Source organism: Ambystoma mexicanum, chromosome 2p (genome assembly GCF_040938575.1).
Source record: "Ambystoma mexicanum isolate Mex_15411 chromosome 2p, UKY_AmexF1_1, whole genome shotgun sequence".
NCBI classification, from domain to species: domain Eukaryota; kingdom Metazoa; phylum Chordata; class Amphibia; order Caudata; family Ambystomatidae; genus Ambystoma; species Ambystoma mexicanum.
Genome location: NC_090923.1, coordinates 547,910,297 through 547,927,864, shown reverse-complemented (window position 1 = coordinate 547,927,864; position 17,568 = coordinate 547,910,297). Strand labels below are relative to the sequence as shown.

The following is a 17,568-nucleotide window of genomic DNA, read 5'->3' as shown; positions in this document are numbered from 1 at the left end:
GAGGCATTGGGGTGAATGTGAAAACCAGTAGAGCTTGAGCCCGATTGAGGGAAGCGTACAAAAGAAATGATGAGCGCAATAATGGTCAGAGTGGTCAGGCTGGGGTTCCCGTAAAAGTCCTTGCCCACTCGAAAGTCTCTGACCCAACAAGCAGTGGAAGGCCAAGCAGCTCAGCCCGACAGAGGGAGCCAAGGCATAAGAGCCACTGAGAAAGGTTTGAGCCAGACAGAGGGGAACCTTATGAGATGATAGAACTATGTGAAGCCTGACTGGGTGCTTAAAGGAAAGCCTGATTGGGGCTTAAAGGAAAGCCTGAATGGGGGCTTAAAGGAAAGCCTGACTGGGGGCTGAGATACTGACTTGTGTAAGGGAAGAACCTAATGGGTCTAGAATGACTTTCTTTTGAACTGTGTTAAAATGGCAATGTGAACCCATGGAGGGATGCCAAGAGAAAGCTATGGTAGGTAAATCCCACATTGTGATCAAACCCAAGTGAACAGTGAAACTGGCAATTGTGCACCCGGCAGAGGGATGCCTGAGAGTTGAGGGTAAATCGTGATATATTCGTGAACATTGTGACGACACGTGTGAACCCAGTCGAGGGATGTCCACAATGGATAGTTGATGAAAAGGACATTGGGACTGTTGAATGATATGTTTCTTGAGTGATAGGCCTTAGTGCACGCGATAGAGGGAGGCTAACGTTGCAGGAAGAATCAGAGCCCGGCTGAGGGGATGCAAGGGGGGAATAGCAATCGCCCAACGTGAAAGGATTACAAAAGGAACCTTTGTTTGTTTATTGTTTATGGTACAGCAGGCATTCTAAGGCAAAGAGACTTTTGCAGGAAAGAGTCTTGACCCTGGAAGGTCCTGGCATCATTGAAAGGAACTGTAACCTCGTGCTGGCGAGGCCCAGGAGTGTGCTATGCTCAAAGGTCCTGCCTTGACCTGTGCTAAAAACATTGTGAAGGGAGACACCAGCCATACCATCCTGACTTATCATTTTGTCAACACTTCTTTCTTTTCTTGAGAACATTGTCCCACACTATTTTGTAACTTAGTTGTAAGGATTGGCAATAGTTCTTTTTAGTATAGGCCCTTTCTATTTGACAAGACGCCACTAGAACTGCCTTATTATTTGATGGTCGTAGCTTGCTCCGATCTTAGATTTAGGTTTAGATTAGGCGTTTTTCTCACCCAGTATACAGTTTAATAAACACCCTTGAACTGTGATCACTTGTGTCTGTCTTTACTGTTGCCACCATGAGTTCCTTACGCAAACCTACTGGCTCAGATCACATTTAAAGTGTATTAATGCAAACTTGAAGCACCCAAAATGCTGGATAATTCATGCCGCCATTATTATAGTTCATATTATTACTGAGATCCCAATAATATGGGAATATTTATCCAACATTTAATATTCAAAATAGTAGTCAACCGCATCATGCGCTAGATAGACTTCTTGTCATTTCAGCATAATGCGGAAGTCAACCACTGATCAGTCCACTTATCAGACGTCGCGGCACATCACGTGCAACATACGTGTGACGTCACAGACATGCGTGATAGGCATACATAATTGAGTTTAATGGCGCCTGCCTGCTGAAATACGTGGGTTGCCTTTGCAGATAGTTCTGCAGAAATCATTGTTTGAGGTAAGTCCCATTACCTTTAAAGTGCAACGAGCACCATATTCGAGATACTGGCCAGATTCGATATGTTGTCAGTACACTGATATGATATGACATTTATAACGCGCCTATACACAAGTGTTTCAAGGCTCGAGCAACATAGCTACTAATGCATTATATACATACAACAAACTGATGGGAGAATCTGTATTTTCATATATATATATTTGAAATCTGATAGAGTATATGATGTTGCATTTATAACATGCCTGTACACAAGTGTTCTAGGCACGAGTATCGCCTACAAAGGCCACAATATTACCACAAGTTCCTGAACGGGTTATTCAGATACCATCTAATTTGAGGTAAGACAAGGGAAGCTCCTACATTCAGTTAGGATGGGGTATTAACAACAATACCAAATCAGTGACAACTTTATAATTTCATAGTATTCGTAGATCATTAGAGAAACCGCCACAGTTGCAATTTACTTGAAACCAACACAGACGAGGTAAGCCTATAAATATCTATACTGGCTTTAACCAGCCTTATTTAAGGCTACTTCATGAACAGTGTTTAACACCGCTTTCTGGAACTCACTTTGCAGAGACTTATATTCTGAGATAAGGTTGAGTTCCACTTATGTAATACAATATGATCACAGCCAATTCAGAGCACCATACTCAATCCCAACCAGGCACTAACTGATACCACTCTACTTAATAGTTTATAACTACACAGCCATTATGGTGATGGGAAGGCAATTACACAATCAAATGGATTAACTGCACAAACTAAAAGCATATGCATGTACCAGCATTAGGGTGCTCCGCTCTTGTACAATATAAGACTAACAGGCATGTCATACATTTTTAAGCATAGCAGTAAGCACGTTTAACTGAGGAGATATAAATGTTTGTTTTGATGAGTTAATTCTATCATGGTGTAAATATTCTCAATATTGGTTTCTGTTTCTCCTGTGTCTCGTTTGTAATCCTCATCTGCATACCCATCTTGCCTATGGTATGTACATATATGTTTCTTTTTCTCGCTAACTGCATATTTCCTCATAATGTCATGCTATCCAAACAATGTCTATATAATTATTTTGCGTTATTATTTTGATTGTTTGTCAGCCTTGAGAAAGACGCTGTGTCGAAACATGTGTTGGCTGTTTGCACTGCAATGTCAGGCTGAATGTTCTTCAACATCAACAACATATTAAATTCTTATGGGCAAAGCTCATGATACTAGTATAATGTTGTTATCCTTTAAGAGTTGGACTTGGTGTAATAAAGATTATCACCTGTAATCATGGCATTCCTGTCAGCAAACATAATCTAAATGTTTTCATCCAAAATCACCAAGTGTACATAAGCTAACCCTGCACCCAAATCCCTTGCTGGACTAGAAGATCTGGACAATGCAAAAGAATTAGAAATGTTTAATAGAAAAATGAAAAAATAGCTATTTGGAATTTGTAAAAAGGAAAATAGCCCCTCTCAAAAAGGATTTACAGTAAACGAGAAACTGCCAAAAATGTACAAGGAGAAATGCTTACCTGCATTCTACCAAGAGACAGAAAAATAGAACTTGGGAGGTGACCGTCAGTCAAGGGTGGCATAGAGGCATGAACACAAAACGTGTCTCTACTGTATTGCTCATATTGGGAAGTGTGGCAAATTGAGGGAATTCGTCCCTTTTCCCCCTAAGGGGGAGCCTCCCCCTTTGAGTCTAGGGAGGTAAGCCTGCTTCAGCAGACCCACCCTAGGGGTCTGGGCAAGTGGGACCTCACTGAGAGAGCCTCCCCCACTTAGGGGACAAGAACACTTGTTCTGGCAAGGAACTCCCCAAGCCATTTCCCACAGTGGCATATATGGGACTGTCAGATATGAAGAACACTATAGAAGCCAAGGACAAAACTAAAATATCCCTTTGCAAACAAGAAAGAGGATCTGTCTCTTTAATAAGAGACCTCCATAAAACTGTGATGAGGAGACAGAGAGCAACACGTGCCAAGCAGAGGCAAAGCCAAGAGAGCATAAGAAGGGGAAGCCACCTTAAGGCATGACCCCTGTGAGAGGTGGCACTGAGGAAAGTCGCCGAGCCAACATCTTGCAGAAGTGGCCTGAACGAGAGAACGAAAAGCTGGAGGACCAGCATTTACATGCAGTGGGAAGCAGAGGAGACGGGAATCCATATCCCGGTGGTGGCATGAACACGACTCTTTCGTGGTTTCAAACGTTTCAGAAGTAAAAACTAGTCTCCCAGGTGCTTTTTTTTTTTTTTTTTTTTCTCCCCTCGCCCTCCCAATGATGCCGAACCACAACGCGGACGAAACAGCAAGACGTTCACTTACCCGCAGCCATAACATATCTTGGGGAAAGAGAGGACCAAGAGCGGGACACTAGCTGAGTTAAGAAGACAGAGAACCAGAGCAGGCAAAGAGAACCTGAGCCAGTAGAAGCCCTAATGACATTCCCTGGAAGAATCAAAAGTAACAGGGAGGACGGGAGAACCGGAAGGCTGTTGGCAAAGTGTTATGAAGCAGTAGACACTTGTCCCAGTAGAACTGACGAGACATTGAGTTTGAAGTCAATAAAGTGGAACTGTATTAATGTGGAGAGATCTCTACCACCAGGGTACAAATACCCTGGGAAGAGGGGCAAATAGCCAATAAGTCAGGAAGTAAAGAGTGAAGAATACCAGAGAGAGAATACTGTGAAATGAAAGAAAAGCCAAGTGAACCACTTAATGGAAGAGATGCTAGGTCAATCACACGAGGAGAATGGGAACCCTAAAAGCCAAGAAGGCATTTCACAGCTAAGAAGGTATATGGTAACGAACTCAAAAGGGCATATCAACCTGAATCAGCGAAGAATAAAGATACAGAAAAGGGAATACTGGAGGATCTATCCCAAAACGGGGAGAAAGACCCACACAGATTACAAAAGAGTGGCACGAACAGATACAGGAAGTGACAAGAGACTATTAAAGAATAGCCAGCTAAAAATGATTTGTGAAGAGAAGAGACATTGCCATAACACAATCAGGAGAAGGGAGACATTCTCCTGATCTTATTTAAGTTGTTTAGAATAGGGCAGAGTTAGTTAGAACTAGTCTTTGTACAGCAGACTGATTCATTCACTGACTCATTTGAAACTTGCTGACGACTGATGAGCACCTTAGTTATATACATAGGCAGGGAACACCCACATAGAAATATGGAAAGATAGGCCTTATCTTTATTATTTTAACAAACACCAGTCAAAATGTCGTCACAGTGTCCGCGTCCTCCTCCTGACCTGCCACAGAAGACATTCTCAATGAGCTATGAAAGGACACCTCACGAGAGACATGGCCTATATTTGTCAAGACTGTACCAGAGCAGGGTTAAAACAATTACCAGTCCTATGATTTTTCTACAGGAAAGGCACTTACAATTATATGCTTAACATAGGTAGTCTTCATTGGTAAAGTAATATCCTGAATAAAGTTCACCTACACTGGTAGAGGCATTCTCCCTTGCCACACTCCAAGGGGCTAAATATCCATGCTGGCACTTTTAGTTGGGAAGGGCACCTTTATTTGAAGTCCCAGTGACACACTCCTAAATATGTGATGCACGTGAGCCACAGACATGTAATAGGTCAGACATATAATCTCCTAAATAGACCAAGTACTTACATTGGTGACTGGCAATCCTAGTAGCCGTTCTCTATTGTTGTAAAGTTGTGCAGTCTGCTGTGAATCCTTCAGTTGCTTGAAGACTCGCCTTACCTCATTGCCAATCTCGTTAGCACGACTAACATCAACATGTGCTGAGAACCCAGCAACCATGATCTGCAGACACAAAAGGCAGCTTGTTAACAACAAATACCATCATCTTGAGGACAATCAACTGACTACATTCAGGCCAACGAGACAGGGCATTCGCCAAGAGGGACCCTTCCAGACCTGCCAACATCCAACCAAATACACACAACCAGAAATGACACATCACCAGAAATCAGAATTTGTCTTGTACACTAAAAGCAAGAAGAAAATTCAATTTGCCCATGATCTTTGCTTAATGTTGAACTAAAAGATTGGCTGAATCTACCAGATAAGCAGAGTGCAGCTTTCACACACTATTAGTGATATGGGGTTGCATTACAAAAAAGGTACTACTAGACCTCACACTTAGGCGCCAGGAGGATATTTTCATTTATCACAGTGTGAGCATGGCCTTGTAGATACAAAGTCAACAACAGTCGAGAGATCTTAGTGGAAAATCCTTCATCTTACAAGGCATACGATTCGGGGAACACCCCAAACAAATCAACAAACACTTTCTATATCCAATCTACATATGCACACTTACCCTCCTTAAACCATGATACCACTTCGAGAACACCACACACTGCTAGCAGCAGAAAAAACATTTCACCAGGTCTTTGGCAAGGCTTCAGGATCCAGCTCCCTCAAAGACCTAATGAATGGTCTGTCAACTCCTAGATCACATCTTATTAAAAAGATACGACCTACTCCTGAAACACACTGCTGCCTCAAACACTAGACATAAAGCATGTAGGTCCTTATCACGGACACCCTCTAAACTTATATATTACAACACATGTAAAAAGAAGAGTCTGCGCCCAAGATATTACAGAAAGCCCTACTGGCATTCAAACTATTAGACACAAATGCAGACGTGATTGTGCCCCACAGTACTTCCTCCAAGTGACAATTGCAATCTCTAAACATAGCCAAACTCACAGTTCCTTTTTTCGCCATAATCACAACAGTCAAAATCTGGGCACTCCATCCAAGAGACCACTGTATCTTTCAGATTGACAACAATCAAGTTCCATAACACACACAAACACGCACACACACACACCGACACACGCACACAAAGTTCATTTAACAGAAAAGGCAAGACCCAACTTGCCTCCAGGATTCTCACAGCAAGGAACCCCACAACCAGCAAAACAGTGCTAAAGAATCTCAGATACATCTTAGAGCTAAAAGTTAACGTAAATGTTAGACATTGTGCTATATAAATGCTATGTACCATAACTAAAGCATTCTAGTGGATAATATAGCTCAGTGGTTTAATACAGGTCATAACTATATCACAATTTAGATTCAGATAATTCCATTTAACCTTAAGAAGAACAAATTACTTACTTCTCTATAATGTTCTTTCTGATAGATCTACCTGCCACGGATTCCTCATCTATGATATTCATATCCCATGGCAGCTGTTCTCCAGAAACGTTTCCGCCACCAGTCGGAACTGGGCGGCTCCATGTCTGGTCCGTCCGACGCCTCAACGCACCCCAACCTGGAAATGACGTTGGGCCAGTAAACGTAGTTGCGTCGCGCCCCATGACTTCAGTTCCAACCTTTTTCCCTAGCACTCTGACGCTGAGGGACTGCAGAACCAATGGTGTACTAGCTTTCCGCAAGAAGGGCAAGTAGGATATGGATATCATAAATGAAGAATACCTGGCAGGAACATCCATCAGAAAGAACATTCCTGGGAGGTAAGTAATTTGTTCTTCTAATGAATTCCTTCCTGCCACAGATTTCTCATCTATGATAGACTCCCAAAGCAGTACGTAACATGGAGGTGATAGGAAAGGTTTAAGTTACTTACCTCCAACTATTGTTCTCCAGCATGAGTCTGGCATGAATTCACATGCTCATGAATATTCCCGTCAGGCTGGGAATCCTTGGTAAAAGAAAAAACTGTTTCACTTACACTTACAAACTGTATTTCTCCTCTAAACCAATCAATGTCCTCTGATTCATACTGCCCCATCCATGACAGTCCTTTCCCTAAGCCCCTCCTCTGGCAGCCATCTTCAGATTTGGGAAGACCATAAAGTGACATTATGACCAAGAAGAGCTGCAGAGGGGTCAGAGTGAAGGTTCGCATGTGAATTCATGCTCGACCCATGCTGGAGAACAATAGTTATAGGTAAGTAAATGAAACCTTCTCCAGCATGGGGTCTGGCAAGGATTCACATACTCATGAATTACAAATACATAGCAGTACAACATTACACAACCACGGGAGGTGGTAAGGATCAACAGAAGTAATTACACTTACCCCTGGAACAGACTCACCTCAAACAAACAGGTTACGTAGCACTGCTTGGCCGACTCTGGACAACTCCCTGGAATCCTTGTTGACGCAGTAGAACTTCTTGAAGGTGTGCATGGACCACCACGTAGCAGCCCTGAAGATGTCAAGCAGGGGCACACCAGACAGGAACGCCATTGTTGCAGTGATCACTCTGGTGTAGTGAGCTCTTCGACGGCTGGGCAGCGGTCGATTAGCCAACCGATGACAGCGTGTGATGCAGCCGGAGAGCCATCTTGAAATGGAAGCCTTGGACAGGGCTTTACCATGGTTCACAGTACCAAAGTTCATGAACAGCTGTGAAGTCTTCCGAAAACTCTTCGTGCAGTTCACATAGAACTTCAGTGCACAAGCAACTGTCCAGCGAGTGCAAGGCCCTTTCCACCAGCGACAAAGGTTTTGGGAAAAAAAAACAGAACACCAAAGGCTCGTTGAGGTGGAATTCCAACAGAACCTTAAGGACGGGTGTGTACATAGCACCAGCCTCGATTTGTGGAAAGTCAACTACAGTTGCTTACAGGATAGCACCTGGATCTCACCTATCCATCTGGCAGAAGTGATGGCCACAAGGAAAGCCGTTTTCCATGAGAGAAAATTGAGCAGGGCCTGATGCAGAGGCTCGAATGGGGCCCCCCCATGAGCCTTGTCAGAACCACGTTGAGTTCCCACGCCAGAGGAGGAGCCTTTACCAGCAGGAAAGATCAGAAAAGTCCTTTGAGAAACTCCTTGATGAGTCAGTGGGACCAAAGTCAAGATCTTCCTGGTGACCTGGTGTAGCGGGAGATAGCCGCCAGATGTACCTTGATGGAGACGTGTGCCAGTCCGAAAGGGATAATCTTCTGTGACCGGCACCACATAGCTAAATGCTTCCACTTGTGACCGTAGCACTTCAAGGTCGAAGATGCCCTGGCTTTGGCGAGGACCTCCCTGCAGTCTGCTGGCAACTCATATCCTCCAGACTCTAGGGCTGCAGGAGCCAAGCCCTCAGGTTTAGCGATCCTGGGTCATGATTCTCCTGGTGAGAAGATCTGGAACACTGGCAGCTTGACCGGAGGCGACGCTGACAAGCTGAGAAGGTCCGGGTACCAAATCTGCCTCGGCCATGCCAGGGCGATGAGCATCATCCTGCAGTGACACTGTCTGAGTGTATTGATGACTCGTAGCAGGAGAGGGAACAGGGGAAACCCGTACAGAAACAGCCCTTCTAAGGGGAAGGAAAACAGGTCCCCAAGGCTCCTCGGTTGGTGGAATCTGCTGGCAAACTTCTGGCATTTAGAGTTCGCTGCCACAAATAGATCGATCGGGGGCCTGCCCCACTTGACGTAGAGGCAGTCCACCTGATCCTGCCAAAGTTCCCACTCGCGGCAGGAGCGCAATTCCCTGCTGAGGGAGAACATGATTTGGTTTCGTCCATGCAGATCCTCACCACCTTGCCCTTCATAGATGGAAGGAACAACTTGAGGGCCCGTAGCTCCAAGATGTTGATGTGGAGATCCTTTCCCCCTCCGGCAGCCGCAGGCTTCTGGTGTGCAGACTTCCGGTGTGGGCTCCCCAGCCTTCCAGCGAAGCCTCTGTGATGACCATCTCCTGGTATGGGGGGTTTTGAAATCCCATGCCCTGGGTGATGTTGGACCGGACGCCCCACCATCCTATCGCCCAACGGAACTTGTCGCTGAGAGGGATCTTGTCCGTGAAGCTTCGGGACACCTGCATCCAGAGAGCGTCCATGAATTCCTGTAAGGGTCGCATTTGCAACCTGCAGAGCCGGACGAGGTATATGCAGGATGACATCATGCACCCAATAACGACTCAATGGCCTGCACTGTGGCTGTCTTCGTCGATGACAGCTGTTGCACATTCCCTTGAAGGGCATTCTCAGTACAGCGCGGGACACTACCCATCACCACTTCCTCGTCCCTCAGGAGCTACTACACTCTTCTACAACTTTCCACTACTTGGTGACAAACATATGAACTACCGGCCGTATCGCATCCGATCTTGAAGTAATCTGCCATGGACAGTAATCATGCTCACCCCCCACGCTAAGGACAATCAGGTACTGTCTAATACCATCGTTTGTGATATATCCTTGCTGCACTAATAGCACTACCTATGCACCTAGTCAAGATGTTACTATAATCCTTTTTCACGAATGCAAAGCACCCGCCCCTCCCCACCGGCAATAGGCATTTCCACACTGCCTTCACTAAACCTGTGGCAGCGTTTCACTTAGTCCACATACCTCCATATTGAGACTAGCCTAACTCTGTGCTTGCATCATCCTCCGCTCATCGTCATTGCACAGTGACCGTACCTAACCAACTGGATGTGATACTACTTTGTATGGTTTATGCCTGATTGTTTGCCTGCACTAAATGATCCTAACTACTACTGTGAATCTTAGAATTGCCTCCGCTCTGCATACCTCACAGTACATTGCCAATGAACATGCCTGCCATCTGACATGCACAACTGCTCACTTGATCTGATTGTACCTTTGCAAATGTACTGTTCCATCGTCCAGAACTAGTCGGCACGTGATTCCTTGCTACACCAGACCACAGCCCGCTTGGAACCCTGGCCACTACTTTGATATTTGACCAGCTTAGCACTGAATTCCTATCTGCCTGTTGACCCAACTTTCTCTACTATCTACCTATTGCCACCCAGCATACCAACCTAGCGGGGCTATTAACCTGCCTGCTAACCTATGTACTATCCCTATACCTATATACTCACAAATGGTATCAAACCACTTTGGTATACCGAGCCCACAGCGGCCCACATACGGATCACGCCAAAAGCAGTTATGCACTCTCCAAGCCAGAATGCAGAATGCAGCCGCACCTTCGCTATGGCCAAGACACTGCCCTGCTCAGCCAACATCCAACCCAGTCTTCCTACCAGACTTTGTACAATCCACTACAAAACACACATCTAACACCCACCAAGACCACAACCTCACACCTGAACAATGGATACATCTATTCGCTAGAAAACCCACACCCAACATACCGTCCCCCACCACTATCAGCAACTCTAGACTATGTAACAGACTCCCCAGAAGACATCTCAATACCCCACCCAACCTTGACATCAAGCAACGACAAAACACTATACACAACAAAGCATTTACTGCAAATAATCCACCTACCAACCTTAGCTCTCCAGCCAAAAACATCAGCCAACAACCTTCACGGACCAACACCTCCTCCACCTTAAAAGGTGGAGTCGTCAACGCTAGGTCTCTAACTGCACATGCACTTGACATTAATGACCTTATAACATCCAATGACCTGGACCTCGTAGCCATCACAGAGACATGGCTCCACAACGCCTCAGGCCCCCCCTGTCACTAGCCATCCCAGACCAATACACCATCATTAGACAAGACAGAATCTCATCCAAAGACAGCGGTGTAGCTATTATTGCTAAATACTCCCTAGGCCTCAGACACATTCCCAGCCAAACACTCCCTTCCACTGAACATTTATAGTTCAAACTACCTCTATCACCGTCTCAAACGATCACAGCCCACCTGATCTACAGACCCCCTGGCCAACTTGCTTCCTTCGAAGAAGACTTATCGCTATTAATAACCACTAATACTAAACCTTGCTCGCAAACGCTCCTCCTTGGAGACTTCAACCTGGGTGTTAGGGATAATTCTCTTCTATGGCTAATTTCCTTACCTATAGAGTACCCCAGCAGCTTTGCTGGATTTGAGGGGTTTGTTTTGTTCTCCTGCTAAGAGTGAGACCCTTTTTTCCCACTCTTAGGCAGATTGCTAGTGTGTGTTCTAGGCTATCTTGTGTGCTTATGGTCTATGGGGTTTTTCTCACCCTCATAGGAATCATCTTTTTCATGTGTGGTACACAGCACCCTCCGTGCCGTACCACAGGGATGTCGTAGCGACCCCTAAACATAGACACCATACCCTGGGACTGACTACCGTCTCCCAAGGCATGTAGTCCCCATTGACTTTACTAGTCAATTCTTATGAACTAAACCAGTACAACCCATTTTACCATGGAAGTACTGTGAAGGGTTAATAGTTTTTCCCTAATGTTCATTTTTCGAGGGGGTACCGTGCAGTCCCTCTCTCAAAGGTTTCTGGCTGGTGGCAGTGGTTACTATCAAAAATATTTGACCGCAAATATTTTCCTATGGGATTTTCCCATTGTTCGAGGCTACCACTTTTACTGACAGCCTCTAACATACCGCCGGTTTATTTTAATATTAACTTTACTCCAGTAGGTTTTTATTGCCAGAACTTTGATTTAATTTCTTTCTCGTGTCTTTTTCTATAGTCCTAACCCAGGTCGGGGATCCTTTGTTTGTCCTTTTGGCAGGCTTCTGGACAGAAGCCCTCCTTTCGGCGCCACTGAGTCTGGGGTAGACAGGATGTGTGGGAGGGGGAATAGGCACCTTGGACAGGGTTGCCTATGCAACCCAAGTCGCACTCTGCCCCGATAGGCTGGGGGGTTCTCCCGCCAGGAGAGCCACCCCACTGTGTGAATGACAGCAAGGCTGTATGAATGGGGGTATTGCTGCATAAAAGCAGGGTCCTGAGGACTGGAGGACAAGACGTCACCACTGGAACTAAGAAGCCGAAGAGGAGAGAAGCCAAAGACACCTGCAACGACTGAACCACCGGTGAAGCCCTACTGCAGATCCTCACCACTTTTCTCTGATGACTCGAGAAGATCTTCGCCTGCAAGAGTCTTCTTCCCTTGAGCTGGTGGGGCCAACCAGTTCGCCAATCGCCTTCCCGGACCTGTCTTGGTCGAACCGCCAGTTCCAAGCACTAGGAGACCGGAAAGCCAGGCACCAGTCCACCCAGACCGCGATTTTAAGGTGCGTACCTTTTATTTTGTTTGGCAGCACCGCGGCTGGTTTCATCCCTGGCCAGTGCAGTAACTCGAACCTTCCTCCACGACGAGAGCCTGTCTTCCTCTGCTGGATCTCCCGAACTGCAGGAACTACTGCCACCGCAGGAGCCTCTTCTACAATTTAAGGTACATTGTTCCGCCAGGCCTCCCTTTCCCTTGGGTACTGCTAAAGGTGTTTTAAATCCTTTAGCTACCTACTGGGTTGGCTTCCCCTATCATCTAACATTGTCTTTCACCTTCTGCAACCACCTTTTCGAATCGTTTAACAAAGACTTGACTGCAGCTACAAGAACATTTTGCTCCTGCGCACTTTGCCCTGTACCACTGACTCTGGCACAGGCCTATTGACTCTGGCTAAATCTGTTACAACTACCTTCTCTATATTGCTTCTCACCTAGAAATGTGTTGGTGCACCTAACTCTTATAACCACATTTTCCTTCCCATGTTTTAAACCTGTGAAGTGCCATTTTGCTCGGTTTTCACCTCAGTATTATACATGCTAAAGTACTGCCTTGAATAACTTGTTCACAATCTTCTTGGGAAGTGTTTCTGGTGCGTTTAAGAGTATATTCCTGTATAACTGGGCCTTTCCCTCCCTTTTGAGAAATTGATAGAGTGCCATTTCTGGTTGGTTTTCACTGTGCCGTTTTGCTCAGTTTTCACTCTTGCTCAAACTTGTCTACAATTTAAATAGGGAGTTATGTATACTTTTCTTGATTGATTTAACTTGCTTTTATAATAGTGATGTGTGTAAAATAAATATATATATTCTTTTTGATACCAAGCGTTGGTCAGTGTTTCCTTGTTCCATAGTATTTTAGTCCTAATGTGTAAACCCTGAATACTGCTCATCTCCCTCTTGAGATAGGTCTGACTGCTTAGCCACAGCTACCAACTGAATCTTTGTGGTACAGACTGATACCAAAGGGGATTTTTTGCTCATACCTGTAGTCTTAATCTTCTGTAGTGCTCACTAAGGGAACTGCACAGGATTCTGCCTAACACTGGCTCTATATGACACCAGGAGATTAACAGCAGCATAGCAGACTTAGGTCTCAGCCAACGCCTGACGCAAGCCACGCATTCTAAAAGAAGACAACGAGACTAGGTAGCGGATTGCAACTGCAACACCACCATCACCTCAAACCATCCCCTCGCCTGGACAGACCATCACGCTATCCTCTTCTCTATTCCCAGAGATCCACTTAACCAGGAGAAAGCCATAGCCCCTCCAGGATTAGCAAGAAACTTGTGCAACATAACAGCCCTTAAAATACTCACACTTAACCAATCCTAAAAAGGGACACTACCCTCGAACCTAATGAGGACCCTACCCACCTGGTGAACCTCTACAACACTACCATCCAAAATGCCATCGACAAACTAGCACTGCTGAAGACTCGCAAAGCCAGACCTGTCGCCCACTTCAACACTTGGTTCACCCCACAATTGAGGACACTTCGAATAAACAAAAGAGCAGCTGAAACAAATTGGAGAAATACCCCTACGGCTCCTAACAAAGAAAACTTCCTAGCAGCCTCTGCCTCATATAAATCTGCAATTTTCTTAGCTAAATCCGACTCTTACAATAACCGCATTCAGAATGCCAAATCCAACTCTAAGGAATTATTCAGCATTCTTAGAGAGCTTGAATCACCAACACAGCCCCGTAACCCCTGCATCAAGGACACCACTTGGTGCCAAAACATTCAAAAAGTACTATCAGACAAAATTGAGCTCCAACAAAAGAAAATTGAAACGAAAAAAGCTAACCTAACTCAAAACCTTCTTGCTCACTCATCCGCGACCCCACCCCCTCTCCAACCTACCTTATTCAAATTCTCTTCACTCAGAATCAAGGAAGTAGAAGAAATAATACTAAGCCTCAAACCACCCAGATGCATGGGCGACATCTGCCCTGCTCCCATCATAAAAGAAACAGCAAAGGAGATTGCCCCATTCATTACCTCGCTGATCAATGCCTCCTTCAAGGCCAATGAAATCCCTACTAACCTGAAGGAAGCATGGGTCATGCCACTCCTTAAGAAACCCTCCCTTGATCCTAACAACCCCTTCAACTACAGACCAATCACCACGGTACCCTTCCTCTTGAAGATCGACAGGGCAGCCTACCTACAGATCCAGCACCATCTGGAAACCAACAACCTACTAGGGCTACGACAATCCGGATTCCGACCTAGACACGGCACCGAAACAGCCCGGATAGATCTAGTAACCCAAATTGAGAACATTAAGGACTCAGGCAACCTTGCCCTCCTTCTCTTACTAGATCTATCAGCGCCTTTTGACTTAGTCGACCATAAAACTCTCTGCAAACACCTCTCCTTCGCAGCCCACTTGTCCAATGACGCCATCACTTGGATCCAATCATTTCTGAATAACAGAACTAACAGAACAACCAGAGTATTTGCACCAGCGGCCTCTGCACATCCATCGACTGTCACATGTGGGGTCACACAAGGTTCATGTGTCTCCCCCACACTCTACAATATCTTCACCAAACCTCTATTTCACAAACTCGACCAACTGGGCATATCATACACTAATTACGCTGATGACACACAAATTCTCATACACATCACAGGCAACCATGACTCACAATGACTCAACGACATCTACCTGATCATCCAAGGGTGGATGGCACAACACAGTCTCTGCCTCAATGGCGACAAGACTAAACTTCTCCTAGTGGCAACCCAAGCCAGACTCAACAAACTGGACAACAAATTTAACACCTTTAATATTGACGGCAATGACATCAAAGTATCTAAAGACGTCAAAACATTAGGTATGTACATTGATGCCACTCTCTCGCTAGGTAAACAAATCAACATCACAGCATCCACCACTGCCTACACATGCAAGCTTATTAACGCTTGCAGACCATTCCCGACGACAGAAAATTGCATCACATTGGCCAGAGCACTGGTACTTACCAAGTTGGACTACTACAATGCGCTATATTTAGGCACTAGTCAACACAATCTACACAAACTACAAATCTATCAAAATAACACACTCAGAGCAACCACCAGTTTCCCCAGAAAACTACACATCTCAGATCTGAGACGTAACGTCCATTGGTTATCTATCAACCAAAGAATTAAATTCAAGACTCTCTCCCTCCTACATAAATGTATACACAACCAAGCACCCAAATACCTCTCAGACAAATTCAAACTCAACACTTCAGTTAGACAAACCAGATCCTCTCACTCCAACCTCCTCACCGTACCTAGGTACAAACTGGAAAAAGCAGGGGGCAGAAGCTTCCCAGCCCTCGCAGCCAAAACTTGGAATACACTACTGCCCAACATCAGGCTAGAACCCTCCATCCATAAATTCTTCAACGGGGCAAAAACCTGGCTCAATCAGAACGAAAACTAATCCACAACATCTAAGTAATACTCTCGTACCCGACGTAATCTTTGTACATAGGTCTGTGCTCTATGCTATCTATGTACATTTTTGAATGTAAATACTATATGTTCTGTGCATTCTGTTTATTTCCCATGCTTGTAATCTTGATTTTCCATGTCTAACTGTACATATCCATATCGGTCTGTACCTAAGAAATGTGCCCAGTTGCCTCAGGGCTCGGTGCGCTATATAAATAAAATACAAATACAAAATAAACAGCTAGTTCTCAATGTTTTGTACACATTTATTGGCCTTACCTTTCTCTACAAGCTAATGTTTTGTTTCAGCGATTTTATTGGTTGTTTCATTATTATCACTTTGAGATTGTACAGCATGGATGCGATCATCTAATTAATGGCTCATAGTCCTCAGGAGAGGCCATGCTTCAATGAATCTAGAGCAGGTTGTTTAAGATCTTTTTTTACCTGGGCCATTTTGGCATATTTCTTAGTAATTTCATTTTTTCAATGTAAGATCTGATTATTAGATGATGATGTGAGCGCCTGTAAGAAGTTACGCAATCTTATTTGAGAAGGTTTAAGTGGTAACTTCTAATTTTTTATTTTTTTGTCACTTTGGTTAATACGGTTTTCTTATTAGCAAAGATTGTGAAAGTTGGATGTGAGGTTTTTGCTACACGTTTCCGGATTTGGAGTCAGATCCTGCATTCCTTGGGCATGATTGTCTTTCAATTAATCCATATCCATGCCTTTTTATAAAGATATCGGTTGAAGCACATCATGAGCCTTTTGTGTGCATAGATCAATAATGTTTTCGCTAGACTGTGACCCCGTTACCAATAAAGCTTTGGGGGCTACAGTCAGCTCAGACCTGCAATCAGCTCCTCCCTTTTTGGAATCACCTTGAGGAAGTAACTCAGCCAGTAATTCGTTGTTTGTCTGCATTTTCTTATCCATCACTTCATATAATTTAGCCAAAGTTAAGAGTGTCGTATTCATAGCCCCTAGAGTTGCCTCGAGCAAGAGGGGAATATTTTGAGGTGGAAAGGAAATTCTTCTAGGCGTGGGATTGGTATATGAGATTGATAGAGGTGAGTTAGAAAACATGGCCGGAGATTGGGATAAACTAGAAAGTGGTAAGGGTGGGGAGTGTATGAATGCAGATACTACATGGGTGACTTTGCCATCATTCAAAGTTACCGGTGCAAGGTATGGTCACATGAAATGAGGCTACTGTCAGACAGATGTCTGTCTGAGGGTAATCAATGGGGACTTCTCTATCAAGTGTGAAGGGCAATAAATTAGTCTCTGGATTGCCATGACTCTGTTTATCCTGGCTTCCTATGAGCCCATGGGCCTGTTCAGGAACAAAGGGTGGTAAATTTGGAAATGCACTAGTTTCTATAGGCTGCTGAGGCTGAGCCGATAATGCACAAACAGGCGGATTCGCCAAAGATAAACCAGGGGCAGATTTTATGCAAGTCCTGCCTGCAGCCTCTGGTTTGAC

The 17,568-nt window shown here is 44.7% G+C and overlaps 1 protein-coding gene across 1 annotated transcript in view; it reads right to left on the bottom strand.

The window, feature by feature from the left end:
- The window catches only part of DNAH1 (dynein axonemal heavy chain 1), a 3,604,831-nt gene that overhangs the window by 2,554,800 nt on the left and 1,032,463 nt on the right, over positions 1–17,568 (bottom strand). The window contains exon 18 of the mRNA XM_069644003.1: positions 5,322–5,477. Coding sequence (XP_069500104.1) covers positions 5,322–5,477 — 156 coding nt within the window. The remainder of the gene's footprint in view (positions 1–5,321; positions 5,478–17,568) is intronic.